The 21,281-nt window shown below is 40.3% G+C and overlaps 2 protein-coding genes across 8 annotated transcripts in view; both read right to left on the bottom strand.

Annotated features, from left to right (window-relative positions):
* NFXL1 (nuclear transcription factor, X-box binding like 1) overlaps window positions 1–6,982 on the bottom strand; it is a 91,043-nt gene extending 84,061 nt beyond the window's left edge. For 2 of the 4 annotated variants that reach the window (XM_073342116.1, XM_073342117.1), the window contains exons 1-3: window positions 6,655–6,982; window positions 3,739–3,906; window positions 2,156–2,265 (exon numbers count right to left, since the gene is read on the bottom strand). In XM_073342116.1, coding sequence (XP_073198217.1) covers window positions 2,156–2,265; window positions 3,739–3,906; window positions 6,655–6,868 — 492 coding nt within the window. In that variant the 5' untranslated portion in view covers window positions 6,869–6,982. The remainder of the gene's footprint in view (window positions 1–2,155; window positions 2,266–3,738; window positions 3,907–6,654) is intronic. The other 2 variants (XM_073342114.1, XM_073342115.1) reach the window with 1 other exon arrangement.
* Window positions 6,983–11,546: 4,564 nt separating this feature from the next.
* CNGA1 (cyclic nucleotide gated channel subunit alpha 1) overlaps window positions 11,547–21,281 on the bottom strand; it is a 46,612-nt gene continuing 36,877 nt past the window's right edge. For all 4 annotated transcript variants that reach the window (XM_073342109.1, XM_073342110.1, XM_073342113.1 and 1 more), the window contains 3 exons: window positions 16,118–16,225; window positions 15,237–15,343; window positions 11,547–13,434 (listed from right to left, as the gene is read on the bottom strand). In XM_073342109.1, coding sequence (XP_073198210.1) covers window positions 12,050–13,434; window positions 15,237–15,343; window positions 16,118–16,225 — 1,600 coding nt within the window. In that variant the 3' untranslated portion in view covers window positions 11,547–12,049. The remainder of the gene's footprint in view (window positions 13,435–15,236; window positions 15,344–16,117; window positions 16,226–21,281) is intronic.

The following is a 21,281-nucleotide window of genomic DNA, read 5'->3' as shown; positions in this document are numbered from 1 at the left end:
CAGCTGAAGATTTAAGTCTGAATTTCCTTTTTCTCTGGATTTACCCTTGGACATTTTAAAATGGAAGCAGGTTATTTTATGTTTAGCTTGTGAAAGGCAAGAGAGAAAACATTTCCAATCTTCTGACAACGTCAAAAGTGTGTTACCCCAGACCCACTAAAAGTTACTAACAGCTCAATTGCTCATTTCCAAAACTAACATTTATAAACAGTTGACAGATTTACTAAATTTGAATTAAAATACTCAATGGAAAAAACAGTTAAGGATCCAAGATGAGTAACAATGTGTTGATTTAAAAAAAATGAAAACAACAAAACACAAACAACTTTCATTTAAATTTCCAAATGATTTTAGGTCTACTCATAAGTCAAGTCCCAATGGCCTGTGATGGGTTTTTAGATGGGGTAAGATCCAAGTTACCCGGGAAAGAATTTTCTGTAGTATCTGGCTGATGAATCTTGCCCATATGCTCAGGGTTTAGCTGATCGCCATATTTGGGGTCGGGAAGGAATTTTCCTCCAGGGCAGATTGGAAGGCCCTGGAGGTTTTTCGCCTTCCTCTGTAGCATGGGGCACGGGTCACTTGCTGGAGGATTCTCTGCTCCTTGAGGTCTTCAAACTACAATTTGAGGACTTCAATAGCACAGATATAGGTGTGAGGTCTTTTTTAGGAGTGGTGGGTGAAATTCTGTGGCCTGCATTGTGCAGGAGGTCAGACTAGATGATCATAATGGTCCCTTCTGACCTAAATATCTATGAATCTATAAGTCAACTGTCACAGGACAAATCATATTAAAAAAATAATTAAAAAAAACACAAAAAACCTGGCCTTGACACATTAAAAATGCATTTCATTTGTAAGAACCAAAAGGTCTAATATAAAAATCACATACCATGTGTTGTATGAGACTTCTGTGAACAAGTTAACATCTTCAGTTTTATTAGGTATGTATAACAACTATCCACCATTTAAAAAAAAAAAGGAAAGTTTTTCTGCACACTACCTCTTTTGCAGCAAGATTTGTTATTGCAAACCAAGGGCATAGCCAGTCTGTTTCCCCTTACAATATTTACTACAGTGAAGTATGATGGGCCCAATCATGAACCTATTGAATTAAATGGAGTTTTCCACTGACTTCAGTGGGAGTAAAATTTGGCTTGAGATATGTTGGGTTATGGAAAAATGTGGCTGCATGAAACGAAAAAGACGTGGGTCAGGGGACGTGAAGTCATTTTAGCTATATTTATTCAATCATGCAGATCTCAAAACCCAGACAAGCAAAATCCCACATTCTTCTCTCATTGTACCTTACTGACCCATTCTGCAATACTGTAGCTTAATTTTGGTTCCCCTTACTATATGATCCAACTGTGATACTCCCCTATTGCGGACTGTAACAATATCTTAACCAAGATTCAACAACCGTATCCTTTTGAAGTGTAGGCCCTATTGCTGCTGCTTTTTGTATCTGTGACTTTCTAAAATTTAAAAATGTGATCCTTCTAATTAGGCTTGAAAGGCCTAAGTTTTTATTGATAAATATCAAATAAATTTATCTTTATACACACAAACCAATGAAAAAAATATTTCCCTAGATAGTAATCAAAATTTACAAATTTAAGAAATGTACCTCCTGAAAACTTTTAAAGCTATTTATTTTGTATGTTTTGACATATTGACAATTTGTATTTTAACAGTAATAAAGCTTTACCTTTTTGAATCTCAATGTTATTAGCTAAATGTCTGACTCCCCTCCCCTAATTTCCTACAACTGTGAAAATGTAAATAGTTAAAAATATTGATATTATCCATCAAAATTATATTAAAATAAAAATCAAATTATGTCAAGCTTACTTATACTGTACCATGACCACAGGTTTGACAGGAACCTCACAGAACAAAAACCAAAATTCACCACTACGATTTCAAGTTATGTATGCACAAGTTTTGATACTGCACAAACATGACAGTTAGCTGAAAGTGAACTATAATTTTTATGTAGTATTTAGCACTCCTAGAAACTTTCATATTAATCCTCAACACTCCAATAAGTCAGGCAAGTGTTCATATTTAAATATTTAACATTTGCTTGATACATATTAATAAAAAGCAATTTAGCTGTTTAATACCTTGAAGACTATTGTAAAATACTTACAGCTTGGTTTCTCTTAACTGAAGCAATGCAAATCAAGCATGTCAAAGCCCCAGACTGAAATGCTTCATTCACATATTGTCTTGTACGTTCTAGTTCACTTGCATCTCCATCTTTAATACACAAAAAACAAAGCCTTCTTGTAAGACCATTAACAGTGTTTGATCCTCTATTTATATCTGAGCACCCAAAGATGAGCACTCACGTTTAAAGATAATCAAATGTTCATTTGTGTAGCATTATTTCCAAGCACAAGTCAAAGAAAATGTCACATTAGAGTTTTACTGAGCTTAGAAGAGGAAAGGAAAAAAAAAATCACACTAATCAAGATGGCAAGTCTGTCCACCCAGCATATAATTGAGTATAAATAGTCAGCAGGTGCACAGGGATTTAGTTAGTTTCATTTCAATTCTTGGGACCAAATGGCTAAATCCTGCAGCCCTCTTCCTCACCTGCATCTCACCAGATCTCTTCTTCCCCCCATCAAGTGGTGGCAAGTATACCAAAATTGCTACTCCCATCTCCCCTCGCCAACTTCTGCCTCAGATGGCACACTTCCCACTCCTCAGCTGCTACCTATCCATACCCTACCAGTCCAAACACAGCCCTGCCTGACCAGTTCTGCTCTGTTACTCCTGTCATCTCCTCTCCTTCAATTTTCAGGAGCTCTTCCACCACTACCATTCCACTTCCCTTGCCCCACCAAATAAAACAAAAATGTAGACATGAAAGAACTAAAGAACCGGAAAGGTCCAGATGCTACATCTCCCATGCATGGGACTAACTTACCCAAGTTGCAGGGCTATAACAATTCAGCATAAGGAGTTAGAATAAATGCCTACATGTATCCTCTCTCCAAAAACAAAACAATACAAACCTATGAAAAACCACACAGTTCTGAAGCCTTGTTTTGCAAACCTGAGACTTTTCTTCCCCTTTGCCTAATCAGCCAGCTTTTCTCCTCAACTAGCTGGCCTGGTGTATAAGTGGCATATGCAATTGTGATAAGGTGCTAGCAGCAGCATCCTTATCAATTGCTGCAGTATGAAGTCTACTGCAAGCTCAGCTGTGAACAATTAAACACTTTCTGTTGTGGGATTATGAGCACCTGGGTGGTAATACTGGGCTGACAACATCATTGGGAGGATATAAATAGAAGGAACAGGAAACAAGGGTGAGCTCAGAAGGGAAGCTCAGAGAGTGAGCTGTACTAAGGAGGGAGGCTATATTGAAAGCTTCTGCTACACAATACCTGTGTGATATTCTGTGCATTTAAAAAAAAGCAGAGGAATAAAAGATACATGTAGTGAAAGGAAAACAGCCTGGGAGTGTTTGTAACTGTGAGGTGACAGAAACATTCTAGACAGCATAGCACACCAGGTAGTGACAGAGATACCCTGTGACAAATCTTCTACCAATCTTGACCACCACAGAAAATTAAGTACTTAACATCGTATGTTAAGAACATTACAATATCAGAATTATCTATCTCTAATTATCAAAGCTTTTAAATATAAGATGATCGTACAATGCTGCCAATTTTTTTATGCCACAAACAGAGATGTCAATATATTAAAATATTTTACCAGTTTGATTAGTATAAATTGTGAATGTTTTGGCCAATATCTTTCCATGTTTTCCTTCGCTATCTTCATCTTCTTCAGAAGAGGAACTAAACTGGTCTTCAACAAACTTTTTTGCTGCCGCTTGATTAGCCTTCTTAATTTCATCAAATTTCTTCTGAGAAGATAATTCTGTATAAAAAATACATTAATTTTAATGCCATATTAAATTCTGAAGACTCCACTGTCCTTTTTAGTTTTTTTTTAAACTTAATGTTCTCAATAAGTATTCTCTCCTTACAGCCAGTTCAGCATTTTAGTGTTTCTAATGCAGGACAAGTAAATATGGCTCCTCCCTCCCCTCCCCCCAAATACTGTGCATCAGCATGAATGTTCAGTTTTGGGAGTACTTAATTGCATTTGATGCACCAGTATCACTATTTCAAAAGAAATATTAATCTAACCAAACACACACATCCTATCAAAGTATGCTGGCTAGACAGTACATACTGCTGCTTTACCTAAAGGCTATTAAAAACACTATTCCTTTTTGTTGGGTCAGGCACATAAAATTTCACAACTGTTTGTAATAGTGCATCTGTGCTATTTTGCGGAAACTTTGGAGGTACATTTAATTGTTTCTATTACTTTGACAATTGTGACTTTTGGGGCTCTCTCACCAGTCCATTGCATCGCTACTGCAGTAATGGATCCATGCCACCACTTCATTTGAAAACATTAAGTAGCCTCCATATGGTCATTTTAATAGATAATTTGTTAGACCACCAAGTATGATGTAGCGGGAGACTGGATCTGCAGCTGGGACTCTACTGCAAAGTCTCACTTCCTTCCTTCGCATTTATTAAGACTATTAGTCTCTCTCCAATCTTGCGCCACTTATATTCATTCAGAATGCTACTATAAAGTTAATTTTCCTAGCCCATTGCTTTGACCATGTCATCTCTTTGTCTTTGCATCTCTCCACTGGGTCACCCTTTTTTACTGCAAAGAAACTACCTGCTTTCATTTTCAAAGCCCATCACAACCTATCCCTACCCTACTAATCCCTTATTTGGTATCAAAAGGTTGATTCTTAACTTTGATCAACCGATGATACTAGCCTCCATCAGGCACTTGTTAAATTTTCAAACAAGAACTTCCATACTTTCCCCATACTTTCTTGCTTGGGAGGATGGCCACATCAGTGGTCCCTCTAATTTTTCCCATGCATGTATGGAATGAATTTTGTTATATGCACCAACATGGAAGTGATGTGACGTGACACACATCACTTCCATATTGGTGCACATAAAATTAATGTGGTGGGGCTGGGGCTGAGGGGTTCGGTGTGTGAGAGAGGGGCTCAGGGTGCAAGAGAATGAGGGCTCTGGGGTGGGGCCAGGGATGAGCGGTTTGGGGTGTAGGCTGCCCAGGGGCTACAGTGGGGAGAGAGGACCCCTCCCCCAGCTCTCTCTCACCGCCGCAGCATGTCTATGCTGGGGGAGAAGCGCCTCTCCCCTTGGCAGCCCTGAACCCCTGCACAGGGCTTAATAGGCAGCTGCATGGCCGTGCAGCTTAGAGGGAACTTAGGTCCCCATAACTGTCTGCAAAGCTACCTCATATCCACCTTCATAACTCTCATCTGCCATGATGCATACAAAAAGCTTGGTAATGGTTAGGCTGCTGATATACTGAGCCCACTGCCCATCCTGTCAACCAATACTGTTTCACTGCTCATATGTACTCTCCCTACTGTCTGTATCCATCTATTATCTCTTAACTTATATTTAAATTGTAATCTCTTTGGGGCAGGCACCATCTTTCTGCTCTGTGTTTGTATAGCACCTAGTACAATGGAATCCCGGCCCATGACTAGGGCTCCCAAGCACTACAATAATATAAATGAATACTAATAAAATCACAAACTGGTTAAGAGTCCAACATAAAAGTATAGTAACCATAAGATCAGATACTATAGAATTAGAGATGCAAAGGATTTCTTAGGCCAGTCATTTCATCCCCATGCCACGTGCAGTTTGTTCCCTATAATGTATTTATAAGTGCTTTAAAACTAGACTTAACAAAAGTCTTCCTTGCTTTCCTTGGGAGACTATACCATGACCTAACTCAGCTTGCTGTAAATAAAGAGGAGTTTACTAATAAAGAGAAGGTGGGTGAGGCAATGTGTTTTATTGGACTAATTTCTATTGATAGAAGAAACAACTTTTTGAGATTCACAGAGCTTTTATTCATGTCTGGAGAAAGTAACCAGAGTGTCACAGCTAAATACAAGGTAAAGCAGATTGTTAAACTTAAGGGGTTAAATATTTATTTACAAATTTTTCCATGCCCCTCATCAACATAGCAGCTCAGTATTTCACAAACAGAGAATGTATATTCACAATACTCCTGTGAGATACTGATAATCTCCATTTTACGAATAGGAAACGGCGGCAGAAACTAGGGGCCAGATTATGGGGCCCTTGCCCACACTGGGGAGCACGTATTCAGGTGAGCAGCCCCACCAGAGGCAAGACTAGACTTCGCTGGCTGCAATGTCTTACGTGTTTGGGAACAATCACTACAAGGGTGCAGGCTGTGACCCTCGCACAGAAGGGTGGGAAATCAACAGCGCCACTCAGGGGAGCGGAGGCTCACCAGCGCGGGCAAGGCAGAGACACCCCGGCAGCGCCGGGAATTAACTCAGGCCTCCCGACCCGCAGCCCTGGGCTGTCGGCTACCTCTGGCTTGCGTGGCTGGGGCTTCAGGCTGCGCCCCCCACTATTAACGAAGCCCCTCTGCGTTGGCCCCAGCCGGCCAATGCTGCCGCTGCCCTACAAGCGGGGGCCGCCAGCGGCTCAGGGCGCCCCGTGGAGCCTGCCGGAGAGTCCAGCCCGGCGTCTGCCTCCCCCGGCTGCGCCGCCCCGGGAGGATACTCACCTCTGGCTCCCAGGGAGCTGCTGCTGCTGCCGGTGAGCGGGATACAGGGAGTGCCGCCGCCGCCGCCGCCTCCTCCTCTCCCCCGGCCGGACCCGGACCCGGGCCGGGCGGCGCCGCCGTTAGCTCCCCCGCGGGCACAGAGCCCGATCCCGGCCTGGCCACTGGCCCGGGCTCGCCCCCTGCCCCGGCCGGCCTGGCGCCACGCCGCCTCCATCCCTCTGGCCAGGCACCGAGCAGACCCCTTGTCCGCCCGGCTCCTCCGCCCGCTCGCTCGCTCGCTCCTCTATCCGGGCAGCGCCAGCAGCGGGAGATTAGCCCCGCCCCTTCCGCCCGAAGCTCCGCCCCTTCCGCCCGCCGGAGGCCCCGCCCTGGCTGAGCCGCCGGCCGGCCCGAGCATGATCCGACCAGTTCTTTAGGGGCTGCCCCTCATCGAGGTTACGCCGGAGGCGGTTCAGCTAGGGGGGAAGGCAGGAGACATGATCGCAGCTCTGGGGCATGGTTACCTTACTCATCTTTTATGGTGTTGCACGTAGCAAGGTCAACTGTAATTTAACAGTGTCGGGGTGTTTTTGTTTGTGTTCTTTAATAAATAATTGAGTCCAAACTAGGCTGTTCCAATTATATTGATATTTATTGTCCTTCCTTTTTTATTGCTCATTTACCTGCTAGTTTGCAAAATTCAATCAGTCATAATAGGTCTCTTAGTTAGTGCAAATTAGCAGGCGCTATTACATCTTTTTAATTACACTTTATAAACTAAACTTCATAAGACCTCTCATAATTAGGATCAAATGCTAGAACTCAGTGTGCATAGTATATAATATTCATTTGTTTTTGTTGTTCTTAACTTACTTTAGGTTATGACTAACAAAGGATCATCTTGTAAAGAGGCCTGACTGGATTCTTATTTTTAGTTTTCTATAACTAGCAAAATAGATGTATAACCTCTTGGCAAGTAAATAGTAGATGTCTTTGGTTGGTAAGCATGCTTGTGTTTTCAGTACTAATGTGTATTTACTTTTCTAATGCTGACTTTTTATTGAAATTCCCTCATAAAGATATTACAGTAGAACCTCAGAGTTATAAACTGACTGGTCAACCACACACTTCATCTGGAACCAGAAGTACACAATCAGGTAGCAGCAAAGACAAAAATAATAAAGCAAAGATAATACATTACTGTGTTAAATGTAAACTACTAAAAAACAGGGAAAGTTTAAAAAAAGGATTTGACAAGGTAAAGAAACTGTTTCTGTGCTTTTTTCATTTAAATTAAGATGGTTAAAAGCAGCATTTTTCTTCTGCATAGTACAGGTTTCAAAGCTGTGTAAACATTGGAATGAACAACCATAAAATTTTGTTCAGAGTTACGAACCACCTCCGTTCCTGAGGTGTTCGTAACTCTCAGGTTCTGCTACGCATATATGTGTTGTTAATTCTTGTTGAGGGAATAAATGCACCCTTATCTATAAAGTAAGTAAGTTGGGGGAAGAGTGTTGCTATTTGGAGGGTTTTTTATGTCTGTTTGAAAGGATTGTTAAAATAGGAATGAGCCAAATTTAAATATGAAAATCAGTTGTGATTTTTTAATCCTCTTCAGATAGGATTATATTAATGCGAATGAGAAACCTTTAAGTTTGTGCCCACAGCCTCTACACAGGGAAGTTACAGCACAGCACTCTGGTGCCCACTGCTCTTCACACCCTCAGAGCTTGAACTGCAGGGCTGTGTAGACATGCCCCAAGTCTCCATGTAGATAAGCCCTAAGTAAAAGAATGAAAACTGCTTACTGGAGTAATTCAGGACATATGTGAAGAGGACAGAAAAAAAAATCTTAAGTGTCAGGCCAGTAAGTCAGGGTATTCTGAGTTATGGATAGAAAAGAAGGGCCATACTGAACTGTTACGCTTAAACAGAGTAGATTACAATCTAGATAGAACATGTTATTTAATAAATAATTAGTCTGTTGTGAGATTAAAAAAATCAACCACTATCCATACTCAGCAACTTCACTATAAGAATGTCTCAGAAGATCTTTACTTCACAAAACAGGAATTGAAGAATATGTTTGTAATCGATGGGATTTACTTCAATGACAAGTTCTTAAAAATTGTTGCAATACTGTAGATATTTATTTCATACACCATAGATTTAATCTATTAAATACACAAGATTTCCTAACCATATTTGTATACATTTGTGACTGACAGTTGCTTCACTCTTAATGGTAAACTCTGGAGTTGAGAATTCTGAAATAAAACACTCCAGTTTTGCGGGGTTCTTTGAAATCCAAACCCACATTTGAATACAGTAGGATCTGTGTCTATAATGGACCAAACTAGAACCCCAATTGCTAAGTCCTGATCCTGCAAATACTGAAGCTTGTTCACAACTTGACTCATCTATGAAGTCCAATTGACTTCAGCAGAACTACTCACGGAAGTAGTGTTATGCATGCACTTAAAATTTTGCAGAATTAAGGTATTTAGGATGTTTTACAAGAGCTACAGTGTCTTTAACATGAAACTTGAAACATTTTTTAAAATGTTGACAGATAAACAATGTGGAAGAATTTTAATGAATGTGACTGGAGTGTACGCATAACCCCTACATTTTTATTTCAAACTACTTCCTTTGTCAGAAGAAAACTTTAAACATAGTTTTATTTTAGCAAATACATGCTTGTTAAAGTTAAAAATATCAATATTTTACATTATAAAACTTCTGTCTGAAATACACCAGCGTATGATTTGGTGTTTCTATTAGAAATACAGCATTTTGTTTTGCATTCAATGATTTTTGGTTCAAGATTTCTATTGTCAAGAAAATTTGTTCATGTAATAACAGTGGCATCTAGTGGCTATTACTGATGTTACAGCCTGATGGGCCAATTAAAATAAGCCAAAAATTGTGGTTATGACAATAGATATCCACTTTTCTTCACTAAAACACATCAACACCGTAACAGTGATATCTGGCAGCTACTTCATGTTACTATCACTGAACCACAAGTTTCACTACTGTAGATAACTTCTCATACCAGGGATTGGCAACTTTTGGCACGCAGCCCGCCAGGGTATGCCCCCCTGGCATGCCGGAACATTTTGTTTACTTGCCATGTCCACAGGTTCAGCTGATCGCAACTCCCACTAGCCGCGGTTTGCCACTCCAGGCCAATGGGGGCTGCGGGAAGCAACAGCCAGCACATCCCTCGGCCTGCACCGCTTGCTGCAGCCCCCATTGGCATAGAGCAGCAAACTGATTGGCCGAACCTGCGGACGCAGCAGGTAAACAAACCAGCCTGGGCCACCGGGGGGCTTACTCTGACGGGCCGCGGGCCAAAGGTTGCCGATACCTGTCTCATACCCTTCTTCAAATCATGAGTTTTATTACTTAGACTCTTAGAGTAAGCCATTCAAGGCAGGGATAATCTGTTTCTGAAATATTTGTATAGTGCCTAGCAAAACAGGACTTGGTCCTGTAAGTGCTGCAGCAATATAAATAATAAACTACATAATATTCTTTTACTATAAGGTTTTTTTTAAGGTTGCCAAGCCAAACACTAAGAAGTTAGGAAATGCCAAAATTAAGGTTGGTGAGGTAATATCTTTTATTGGACCAACTTCTGTTGGTGGAAGGGACAAGCTTTCAGGCTTCATAGAGCTGCTTTTTAGGTCTGCAAAAAGTAACCAGAGTGTCTCAGCTAAGTACATGGTGGGACAGCATGTTAAACATAAAGGGTTAAACACATTGCAAGAAACCACTTAAAATGAAGTGGGCAAGTAACACCTCTGCATTCATAGGACCAAACAAGGGTTAGTGGGTTACAATTATTGTAATGAGCTATGAAATCATGGTGTCTTTGTTGAGACTATGATTTTTAGTGTCCAGCAAAGTTATGAATTTAAGTTCCCCAACTTGTCTTTTGAAGGAGTTGTGCAGGTTTCCTTTGAGGACGAGGAGTAATGGGTCAGAGATGAAGTGATCGCTTTGTGAAAAGTGTTTGCCCATGGGTGATATGTTGTTTTTGTCTTTTATCATTTTTCTATGAGTTCATTTGAGAGTGTAGTAATTGTCAGATTTCACCCACACACTTGTTTTTGGGGCTTTTGATACACTGGATGAGGTCCACCACAGGTTGTGATAGGCATGTATAGGACCCAGGGATCTTGAAAGGTGTGTTGTGGGAGGTATTGATCATCGTAGCTGTGGAAATATGTCTTCAGGTTTTACACCTATTGTACATCTACTGGCAGAGTGTGGTGCCACTTTGAGTTGGTGTGTCCTGGTCTGTGGGGAGCTTGCTTCTGGCAATGAGGTTGGTGAGGTTAGGGGCTTGTTTAAAGGCCATATTACATTTATAGTATAACCTCAGTTATGAACACTAGAGTTACAAACTGACCAGTCAACCACACATCTCCTTTGGAACCAGAAATACATAATCAGGCAGCAGCAGAGACCCCCCGCCCCCCATAAAAAAGCAAGTACAGTACTGTGTTAAACATAAACTACTAAAAAATAAAGGGAAAGCAGCATTTTTCTTCTGCATAATAAAGTTTCAAAGCTGTATTGAGTCAATGTTCAGTTGTAAACTTTGGAATGAACAACCATAATGTTTTGTTCAGAGTTAGGAACATTTCAGAATTATGAACCACCTCCATTCCCAAGGTGTTCGTAACTCTGAGGTTTTACTGTATACCTATGCAGACTTCAGATAACCAATAAAAATGTTACCAAATGTTTCCTTATTTACATAGTGAATGAGAAGGAAATTATAAAAAATTATAATATGGAGTACAACTTTGCATGGCTATCAACATATTATAGTATGTAGATTAAATGCACTTGTTTTTACAACAATGTTACATAAAGGATAATATAAATAACCCATTAGCAAACATTTTATATTACTGATATTTATTATTTATTTTGCTTTAGGGCCTAACAAATATACCAGCTATTTTCAAAATACAGAGGAAATACAAATACACAGTCCTTGTCCTGAAGGGCCTACAATTGTTAAAGACAAAATGATTGATAGGTTTTTATTGTAACATTTTCACTGAGATTAAATATCAAAACACTAAATTTATGTACGCACTTCATAAATATAACTGCAAGCCCAGGACTGAGTAGCATTTTGTAGCATGAAAACAATGATATTTATGCTCCTTTCTTATGCCTGATTCTTCATCTTATTTTTTTCTTGACGTTTACTGTGTATGTATATTGCCTAATATGAAATAAGTGATGTTTCATGACTAAGTAGTAGCTTATAATAAAGGGCCACATCCTCAAGGATCAGAGTTGAGGGCACTCGGTAGCTTACAAGATTTATCCTTAACTGCTAGTGGCAGTCCCCAGTGTTTTATTCTAGTGTTGACACATTTCAGATTTATTTATCTAATTCTTCTAAATCTGAGAATTCAAACTGCATAGTTGATTTCAGTATTTTCTCAACCTCTGTCAGTCGTTTTTTCAGTTTCTGCTGTGTGGCATCATACTCAGCCAAAAGCCTGGCAAGCTTGGTTTGTAAGTTGTCCACTGCTCCTTCCATTTGAATGACCTTTTCTTCAATGTTTTTAGGGTCGCTTCCTGTATTTGCAACATCTATATCCAGTAACCCATCCTTCAGCAAGATTTCCTTACCTTTCTCTTCCAGCAGGGCCTTTGCATCTGGGTATTCTATTAAAGCCTCCACGAGGTCATCTTTAGATAGACAAAATAAGTCTGAGTATCCAATGCTTCTAATGTTGGCTGTTCTTCGATTGCCAGCTTTGCTGCCTTTAATATTAAGTATGCTAATCTCCCCAAAGTAGCTGCCATCACTTAAGACCACAAATTGTGTAATTCCATCATCAGCTACTACAGCAAGTTTACCTTCTTTGATAATGTACATCTCTCGTCCAATGTCCCCCTTTCGGCAGATGTAATCTCCTGGACTGAAGACTTGAGGCTGCAGTTTCAAGACTAATTCAACTAACAAGCCAGCTTCACAATCTGCAAAAATTCGAACTTTCTTTAATGTGTCCAGATGAACACTGATTGCAATCTCTGCTCTTAATTTATCTGGTAGATATTTTAAAACTTCCCTTTCATCCACTGCCTTTTTATTTGTCCACAAGTAGTCGAACCACTTAATAACTCTTTTTTCTATTTCTTTATTCACATTTCGAAAGTGCATATACTGCTTGATAGCATCAATCCTTCCTTGAAACTCTGCTCTGGCTGCATTCATATTGGAGATCATAGAACCAATGTTACCAACAATAGTAGCAAAAATCAACACCCCAACCAAGAAGTCAACAACCACAAAGAAGTACTCAGAATCCTTTATAGGAGGAGGTGTTTCCCCAATAGTGGTCAAGGTCAGCGTCGACCAGTAGAGGCTATATACATATTTTCTCGCCAGACGGGCAAATTCAGGATCAGAGGTGTTTGGATAGACCCATGTGTCTGCCCCAAATCCAATGGCTTTGGAGATAGAATAGTACACACATGCATTCCAGTGAATAATAATCACTATGTACATGACAAGAGTAGAGATCCTGAAGATATTTGGATAGTTTGTCCTTGTTTCTGTTCGCTGGAAGAACTCAAACATACGAGATACTTTAAGTATTCTGTTTATTCTTAATTCTGGATAGGTCAGACCTAATTTAAAGTACAGTAGATCAGTTGGTATGACTGACAGTAGATCTAGTTTAAATTGTAAAGTGCCTGTATATTTCTGTTTAAGTTTAAGTTCTTCTTTCACCAACAAACCTTGCTCCAAATAACCTAAAATAAAATATAAAATCTTTAAAATTCTTTGACTTGGACTTTTTTGTTGCTTTATCATCTATTGCATTCTGTTATATGTGAATTTCAAATTAATCTTTAAAATGATTTTGGCTATAGAGTTTCTGGCTGTACATAATTTTCCAACTTTTTATTAAGATGCATAGTTTTAACAGCTATATATTTTAACTGGATTTGAACTTTAAGGCCCTATGTTGAATTTTTGTAGCTAAGCAATTGGGGCCAAATCTTGGACCTAGCTGACTTGATTAAGCAGAGCCATCTGTACTGCCTGGCCTGGCTGGGCTCTGTGGAGTCTTATGGAAATCCTGAAGGGAGGAACCATCCCCCATGGTGGAAGTGTCACACTTACAGCCTCCCAAGTTCACCCTCTTCCTGCTACAGTTTGTGCTGCCCTAGCACCTAGTAACCTCCATGGCCCTTGTGTGGGAGAGAGAGAGTTAGAGTGAGGGCAGTGCTCATGCACTCATTCCATTCCTTGTTCACCCATCCCACCCACAAACAACTCTCCTTCTCGGGTAAGATTTGTAAAAATGGATACATGAATAAAATGAAGCTAACTGGAGCTGCTGTGTGGTCATCACTCTCGAAAATCAGGCTACTGATTTAGGTGCTTAAATATGGAATTAGGAACCTAATTTTATTAACACATTTTTGAAAATCTTGATCCTAACTCATGCAGACAGCAAGTGGATTCTCTGCCTTGTCCTGTACCAGATGGGTCTCAAGTTCAGCCAGCAAAGGTTGCAGGTGGCTTAAATGGTGGCAAGAGATTTATATATTCCTTACTACTTCATAAAGGTGGTGCAGGGTTTTATCCACATGATATATCCTGGTTTGCAGTTCATAAGGTAGGTTCATTACACCTGGGGTAAGGAGGTATAATTTTATTTTTCCTCCACCAATATGACCCCTTGCACACCAGGGATTCACCACAAAAGAGGGCAAATGGTTCCTCTTCCCTTGGGGTTTTCTTCTATTCTTTTAGAAAATGTTTACAACTTGGATTATAAAGATATTTTAAAATCTTTAACAAAGGGAAAAAAAGATAAAACTTCTAGCTTTAGTTTGATTAGGCAGCATATCTAGTTTGAGTATAGTTTCAGTGATTGGGGCTTTCTAGGAGTTTTGTCAGTGGAGAATACAAATCAGCACATCCCTACCATATGTATAATGTTGTTCTCTATTTAGCAATTTCACCTACCACGTCACATTTCCTACCAAAGCCCTGTTTTGAGCATAAGCAGCTGGACACTGCCCTTCTTTTTCAGGTAAATTCCAGTTGAATTTCAATGGTGGTTGTGCCTAAAAAGGGATTGCTGGATTGGTCCCTGCTTTATGGAATATTTAAATTAGGACACTAAAGTAGAATACAGATAAATTTATGTCTGATTTATAAAACATGATGAAGTACATCACAGGATAGAAACAAGTGTGTGTGTGGGTGAAATATTTGAAGTGTAACTCTAAAACTGCAGAAATTATGTTTGCAATGGAAGGACTTCAGTTCCTTTCTGCTAGAAATCAGGATGACCTTGTATGTCAAGATATATTTCAGTGTGAAGTCCTTCCGGCCTCCTTTATTGAGGGAACATTGTCAGCAAGATACTTCTTTACTTCGTCATTTCATAGACATAAAGTGTAACTGGAAAGTCAATTTAACTAGGAGAGAGCCAATTCTTCTTTAATTGTTGTATTTGGCCCCTAAATCATATACTGATGGGCACCTTAAAGTGCATAACACAGATAAATGTAGATAACTAAACAGTGAGTACATCTACCTGTTCTTGTCCGCACAAACATATCAGCAATATAGATTAGATCTGATATATAATCAAAAATGAACCACATTCCTAAATGGTCGTTCTGAAGTTCGTCAAAACAGGCTCTGGATAGGAAAAGAAAAAAAGCACACAATTTAAATAGTCCCATGAGACCAGTAATTAATACAGTAAATTTGCCATATATTCAGAGGCCCTACCATTTTTTTTAATGTGTCTTTAAAGGATCTCTGTTATGCTTGATCAAACTTTGGAAAATGTAATATTTTTATCAAAACTTTTATAACATAAAAACAAGTATTTTAAAGCTTTGTGGAAAAACCTGTTTTCAGATCTCCTTTCAGAAAATGTTTACAACTCAGATTATAAGGATCTTTTAAAGTATTTAACTGAGAAAAATTAATTTGAGTAACTGTAGATGGAGCTGATAGTTATGCCAATGGTTAAGATTGCCTAACACTTTCCTTTATAAGATCCTGTTTTATGTTGCTTTTAACTTTTCCAAACCTCCATTAATGTGTACGCATTTCATTATCAGGGAGCATAAGACTGATAAAATATTGAAGCTTCAGACAGAAAAATATAATGAAATTAAGTTAATGAAAGTCCTTTATTGAACTGGACAAAAGACATGATGGAAAGAACTTTAGAGATTGTAAATAAATGTGTGTGATCTCTGCTACTGAACCTAAAAGACTGTAGACTGTATTCAATACCAGACTGAAAGGATAAACGCAGTAAAAGTACTAGGTCAATAGATTATTTGTATCCATTCTATCTGATAAAAACAAGGCTTTCCTTGTGGCAACCAGATGTGAGGATTTCATTACTTTAATGGGGAAAGAGAGAGGATAGGGAAAATACACACTGTTATACATCACCTTGCAATGATCATGGTCCAGTTGTACATGACGGGTAATGTGATGCAAAACAGCCAGTAGTAATACAAGTTTCCTGATGGATCAATAACAAAAAGATCTTTCTTCTCCCTGAGCAGTAAGCAGAAAGGAAAGGGAATATTAGTGAGAAACTTATAAAAATGGAAATGGGTTTTAGGAACCACAAAAGATGTTCTATGGTTACTAACATATGCTGGTCATTTAGTTTAGTAGGCAGTTCATTTGTGCAAGAACACCCTTACATGAAAATTAGCCTCCTTTCTTGAATGCCTGGATAAAGAACTAGTTGGTGAAGATGGTTTGGATTCTAGAACCTAGGACACAAGGGAAATTAAAATGGCAGGCCTCAACACAAAGTAATACTGACACATGTAGTTTCACCCTTTTTCAAAATAACCTGTTTCCCACTAAGTTTAATTTTCTTCTTTGTAGGATAAATGACTCAAAGCATCTATGCCTCATTTTTTCAGAAGGAAAATGGTTATGTGGCCATTAGTATTTGAATGTGTTGAACAGATCATGCCTTCAGTATTAGGGGAGTGACTGGTTGTGAAAGATGAAACACTGCAAAGGATTACAAAAGAAACTGTCTACACTACCTACCGGATTGGTGGGTAGTGATTGATCCCCGATCGCTCTGCCATCGACTCCTGTACTCCACCATGGCAAGAGGCAGAAGTGGAGATGACGGGGGAGAGGCGACAGTCGACCCCTGCGCCATGAGGACATGAGGTAAGTCGACCTAAGGTACGTCGACTTCAGCTATGCTATTCTCGTAGCTGAAGTTGCATATCTTAGGTCGATCCCACTCCCTAATGTAGACCTTAGGGCACTTCATTGCTTTACATTCCTCCTGGCCCCCCAAATTCTATTTATTTACAAAGTAAAATGCCTAAACATACTAAGAGGAAAAAAAAGACTCTTTACATTGTAGGTGCTGTTAACTCGCCTTTGGATCAATATGAGTGGATGAGGCTGCTTTATTGTGGCCCAAGTACATCCTTGCAGTGAGTTTTCACAAGGATGGTGATGAAGTTTTATATGAAGCTCTGCATAGTTCCATCTTATCACCGCTCTTATTCAATATTTGTGTGGCATTACTGAGAGGGTTAACAAGGAGACAAGGACTGCATCATTTCCAGTATGGTGATGACATGCAGCTTTGTCACCATTTCATGTGACCAATTAAAATGCTCAATGAGTTTAATATGTGTGTGAAATTGGGGCATGGATGACAGCTAGATAGTTGACATTCATCCCAGTCAAGACTGAGGTGGTGATACTTTTGGGAAGAAGCAACAAGAATATGTGGCAAGAATACCTCTCCTTTTAATGGAGGGCACCTCTTCTACCTGTTGGTTAGGTTTCCAATCGTCTGGCTGGATTTCCAACTGCTACTAGAAAATCAGGTAGCAGCAAGAGTCAAATCACATTTTTATCATTTCTGTATAGTCAGGAGAATGTGCATGTTCCTTTTGGAAGAAGTCATTGTGACGGTCATTCCTGTCTTTATCATCTCAAGACTGAATTACTGCACTGCACTCAATATCAGCTGAAGCTTGTAGAGAATACAGCAGCCTGTTTGATCAGTGGAGGATCTCACTGGGATTGTAATAATTTGACAAGTGCTCCAATCTCTGCACTGGCTGCCTGTAGAGCTTCAGGTGAAGTTTAAGGAATCGGTTTTGACCAGTGAACATTTATGTCTCAGGCGCTACCTACATGAGAGACCACTTCTCTCCTCATGCTAAAATACCATAGCAGAGAACAGCAGAAGTGCCAGAACTGAAGCCTGGTGTTATATATTGGGCTGCTGATAGGTCATTCTCTCTGAGGGACCCACAGCTTAGGAATTCACTCCCCACGTTGCTTCAGGAAAGCCTGAATCTGATGAGCTTCAGAGCATACTGTAAAGCTCCTCTCTACTCCCCAGGTATTTGAAAAGAAGGTAATTGCTGGACCGGAGGGGAAGGGGGTTTGAGTTCTTAAGTTGCGTGGTTTGCTGGTGCTCGGTCATACTGAATTGTACTGCTTCACTTCAGTTCTCTTGAGATAGTTTGATGCCTTTTAGGTGTATAGCTAGGTGCCCTTTTCAGCATTTATATAAATCTAATTAATAGATAAATGTAAAACAATAAAGAGTCAGAGTGGCATTAGTAGCCACTTCCATAATAAGTGTAATTGGACACTGCACCAGTTGCAGTTCCTGGAGGCATTTTGCCCGTGGAAAACACAAACAGATAAAAATACTGTTTGAGGGCATTGCCACAGTGCACCATAGAGCAGCATTTAGTGCATCCTTTAATGGTGCAGTTTGTACTTCTCCCACCACTCACCCTGGTTGTCCAGCTACTGGTGGAAAAGGAGCAAGGGTATAGCCATACTCCATCATGCCTCCTTTGGAGCTCTCTTACTTTCCCTCAGGAGCACAAGCATCACAGTTTTGGCTGCCCCCTGCACAAATGAGCAAGTGGAGGTGCTCTCTTCCCCCTTTACACACTCACACAACAGCAGCCAGAAACTGGCCCAATTATTCTTTACACGACATGCAGAGAAATTTCAGTACATTCATTATATACAATACAATAGTAAAAACACATGCAAAGGTAAATGATAACACTAAGTGGTAAAACATACACAAACAAAGACAGTTTTGCAAAGCTATCAGAATGGTGTATAGGTTTGTATTTTCTGTAATACTCGGTCTACCACCTCGACCTTTATTTCTGCCTTCGTGAACAGCACATGCCCTTCAATACCTGTACTCCAGTCATGACCACTATTCCACCATATTTCTGTTATCCCTATAATATCTGGTGTCACTTCCTGCACCAGTTGTTCTAGTTTTTCCATTTTGTTACCCAGGCTCCTTGCATTGGTTCACAGACATCTTAGTTGTTTCTGCTTAGCTTCACCCAGATTCCTCAACTGAGTAGGTACAGTCATTCTAGTACCGGTATCACCTGCCTGACAATTAGCATCATTGGTATTGGCACTGTCTTTCCTCTTAATATCCTACCCACTGGTGTTCCTTTCTCCATTCCTGTAGTCTCTCTTTCTTGATTTTCCTCTTGGTCAATATTAGCCTTTGAACGCTGTTTCAAAATTTCTGATGGTTTGTCCAATTTCAAGTCTAAACTCATTGTTGGCCAGTTTATATCCATTTGTTCTTTTGCCAGCACAGGCCCTTAACTGAAATAGCTCCTCTCCCTTCCTGGCCTTTATCCATCTGATGTATTTATAAAAAGCAACCATATCTCCCCTCAGCCTTTGTTTTGTTAGGCTAAACAAGCCAAGCCCCTTAAGTCTTCTCCATCCCTCTGATCTTCCAAGTAGCCCTTCTCTGCACCTGTTCCAATTTGAATGCATCTTTCTTAAACATGGGAGACCAAAATTGTACACAGTATTCCAGATGATGTCTCATCAGTCCCATGTATAATGGTAATAACACTTTCCTATCTTTCCTGGAAATATCTTGACTGATGCATCCTCAGATAGCATTAGCATTTTTCACAGCCACATCAAATTCGTTGCTAATAGTCATCCTCTGATCAACTAGTACTCCCAGGTCTTCCAACTGATAGCAAAAATTCTTCTTGTTCTTCCCTAAGTGCATGACCTTACACTTTGCACTATTAAACTTCATCCCATTTCTAATATTCCAGTTTTCAAGGTCATCTAAATCTTCTTATATGATGTTCCAGTCCTCCTCCTATATTGGCAGTACCCTCCTACTTTGTCTCATCTGCAATTTTTATTAGCACATTCCCACTTTTCGTGCCAGGGCTATTAATGAAAATGTTAAATAAGACTGGACCCAAGACTGATCCTTGAGGAACTCCACTGGAAACCTCCTTCCCACGTGACATTTCATCTTTTAGCATAACCTGTTGCAATCTTCCCTTTAACTAGTTCCTTACAACCCTTTTGATTCTTATATTAATCCCCATCTTCTCCAATTTAACTAATTTCTCCTGTGGAGCTGTATCAAATGCTTAACTGAAATCCTGGTATATTAGATCTACTGCATGTATCTCCGTGTACGAATATCTATTCACTGTTGAGTTTAGTAATAGTGAAGTTATCAAGATTCTGAAAATACAGTACTGGGATATTTAGACTTTTAAACTAAAACAGGTTACCAAAATCTATATACCATATATTCAAATTTCATTTGATTTGAAATTACACCCTGCTGTTAAGTGGAACAGTAACACTCTGTCTTGCAGAAGGAGTGGTAATAGCTATGAAAATGGCCTGACTTAAGTGGATGGAAGAATTTAAATACATAAAGGGCTTGGTCTATACACAAGAGATTCTACACATGGGGTTCTGCTGATTAATTTCATGTATGGACATTCTTATTCTGGAATAAGAGTGCCTTGTCTCCATTTAGCTCAACCCCTAAAAAGAAACAAGACACACTTAGACTCTCCAGTTCTAGAATAAGGTTATGTCTACACTAGCACTTCTGTCAGTCAGGGACATGGGCAGCAGGTGAACATGGGCTAGCAGGGACATGGGCTAGCAACCTGTCCTACATCTTTTGGCCAAGGCCACACCCCTTCTCACTTCTCACAGGTGGGCTGAGAGCGTGGAGCTCCTCCCTCATGGCCAGGGACCGCAACGGCAGAGCTCCAAGCCCCTCCCACATCTCATTCCTTCTCCTGCCATCCTGTCCCTGTTCCACTCTCAGTCCCTCCCCCAATCCACTCCCACTCTGTCTCTTCCCCCCAAGGCCCTGCCCCCAGCTCACTCCTTTCCAAACACACCCCGCTGCAGCCCCAAGACTGGAAAAGCTCTGTGGCCCTAGCAGGGAGTCAGATCTCCTCCAGTCCTGGGGCTGTGGTGGGAGGAGATTTTTCTGGGGGCCTCAAATTGGCTGGGGCCCCTGGGAATGGGTTCTATAGGCCCGTGCAGTAATCTGTCACTGCTCCCCACTTCCCCCCCGGGCGGCGCAAGGTTTGGGGAGATATTGCCTACCCCAGCCTCCATTATGTGCTGCCTATGGTCAGGTGTGTGAAAAAAACACCCCCTAAGCGACATAAATGTCACCAACAGAAGCACCAATGTGGACAGCGCTATGTCAGTGGGAGACACTCTCCCACCAACATAGCTACTGCCACTTGTTGGGGGTAGTTTAATT

The sequence above is a fragment of the Lepidochelys kempii genome, chromosome 4 (genome assembly GCF_965140265.1).
Source record: "Lepidochelys kempii isolate rLepKem1 chromosome 4, rLepKem1.hap2, whole genome shotgun sequence".
Classification (NCBI taxonomy): Eukaryota; Metazoa; Chordata; order Testudines; family Cheloniidae; genus Lepidochelys; species Lepidochelys kempii.
This window is presented reverse-complemented; position numbering and strand designations above follow the sequence as displayed.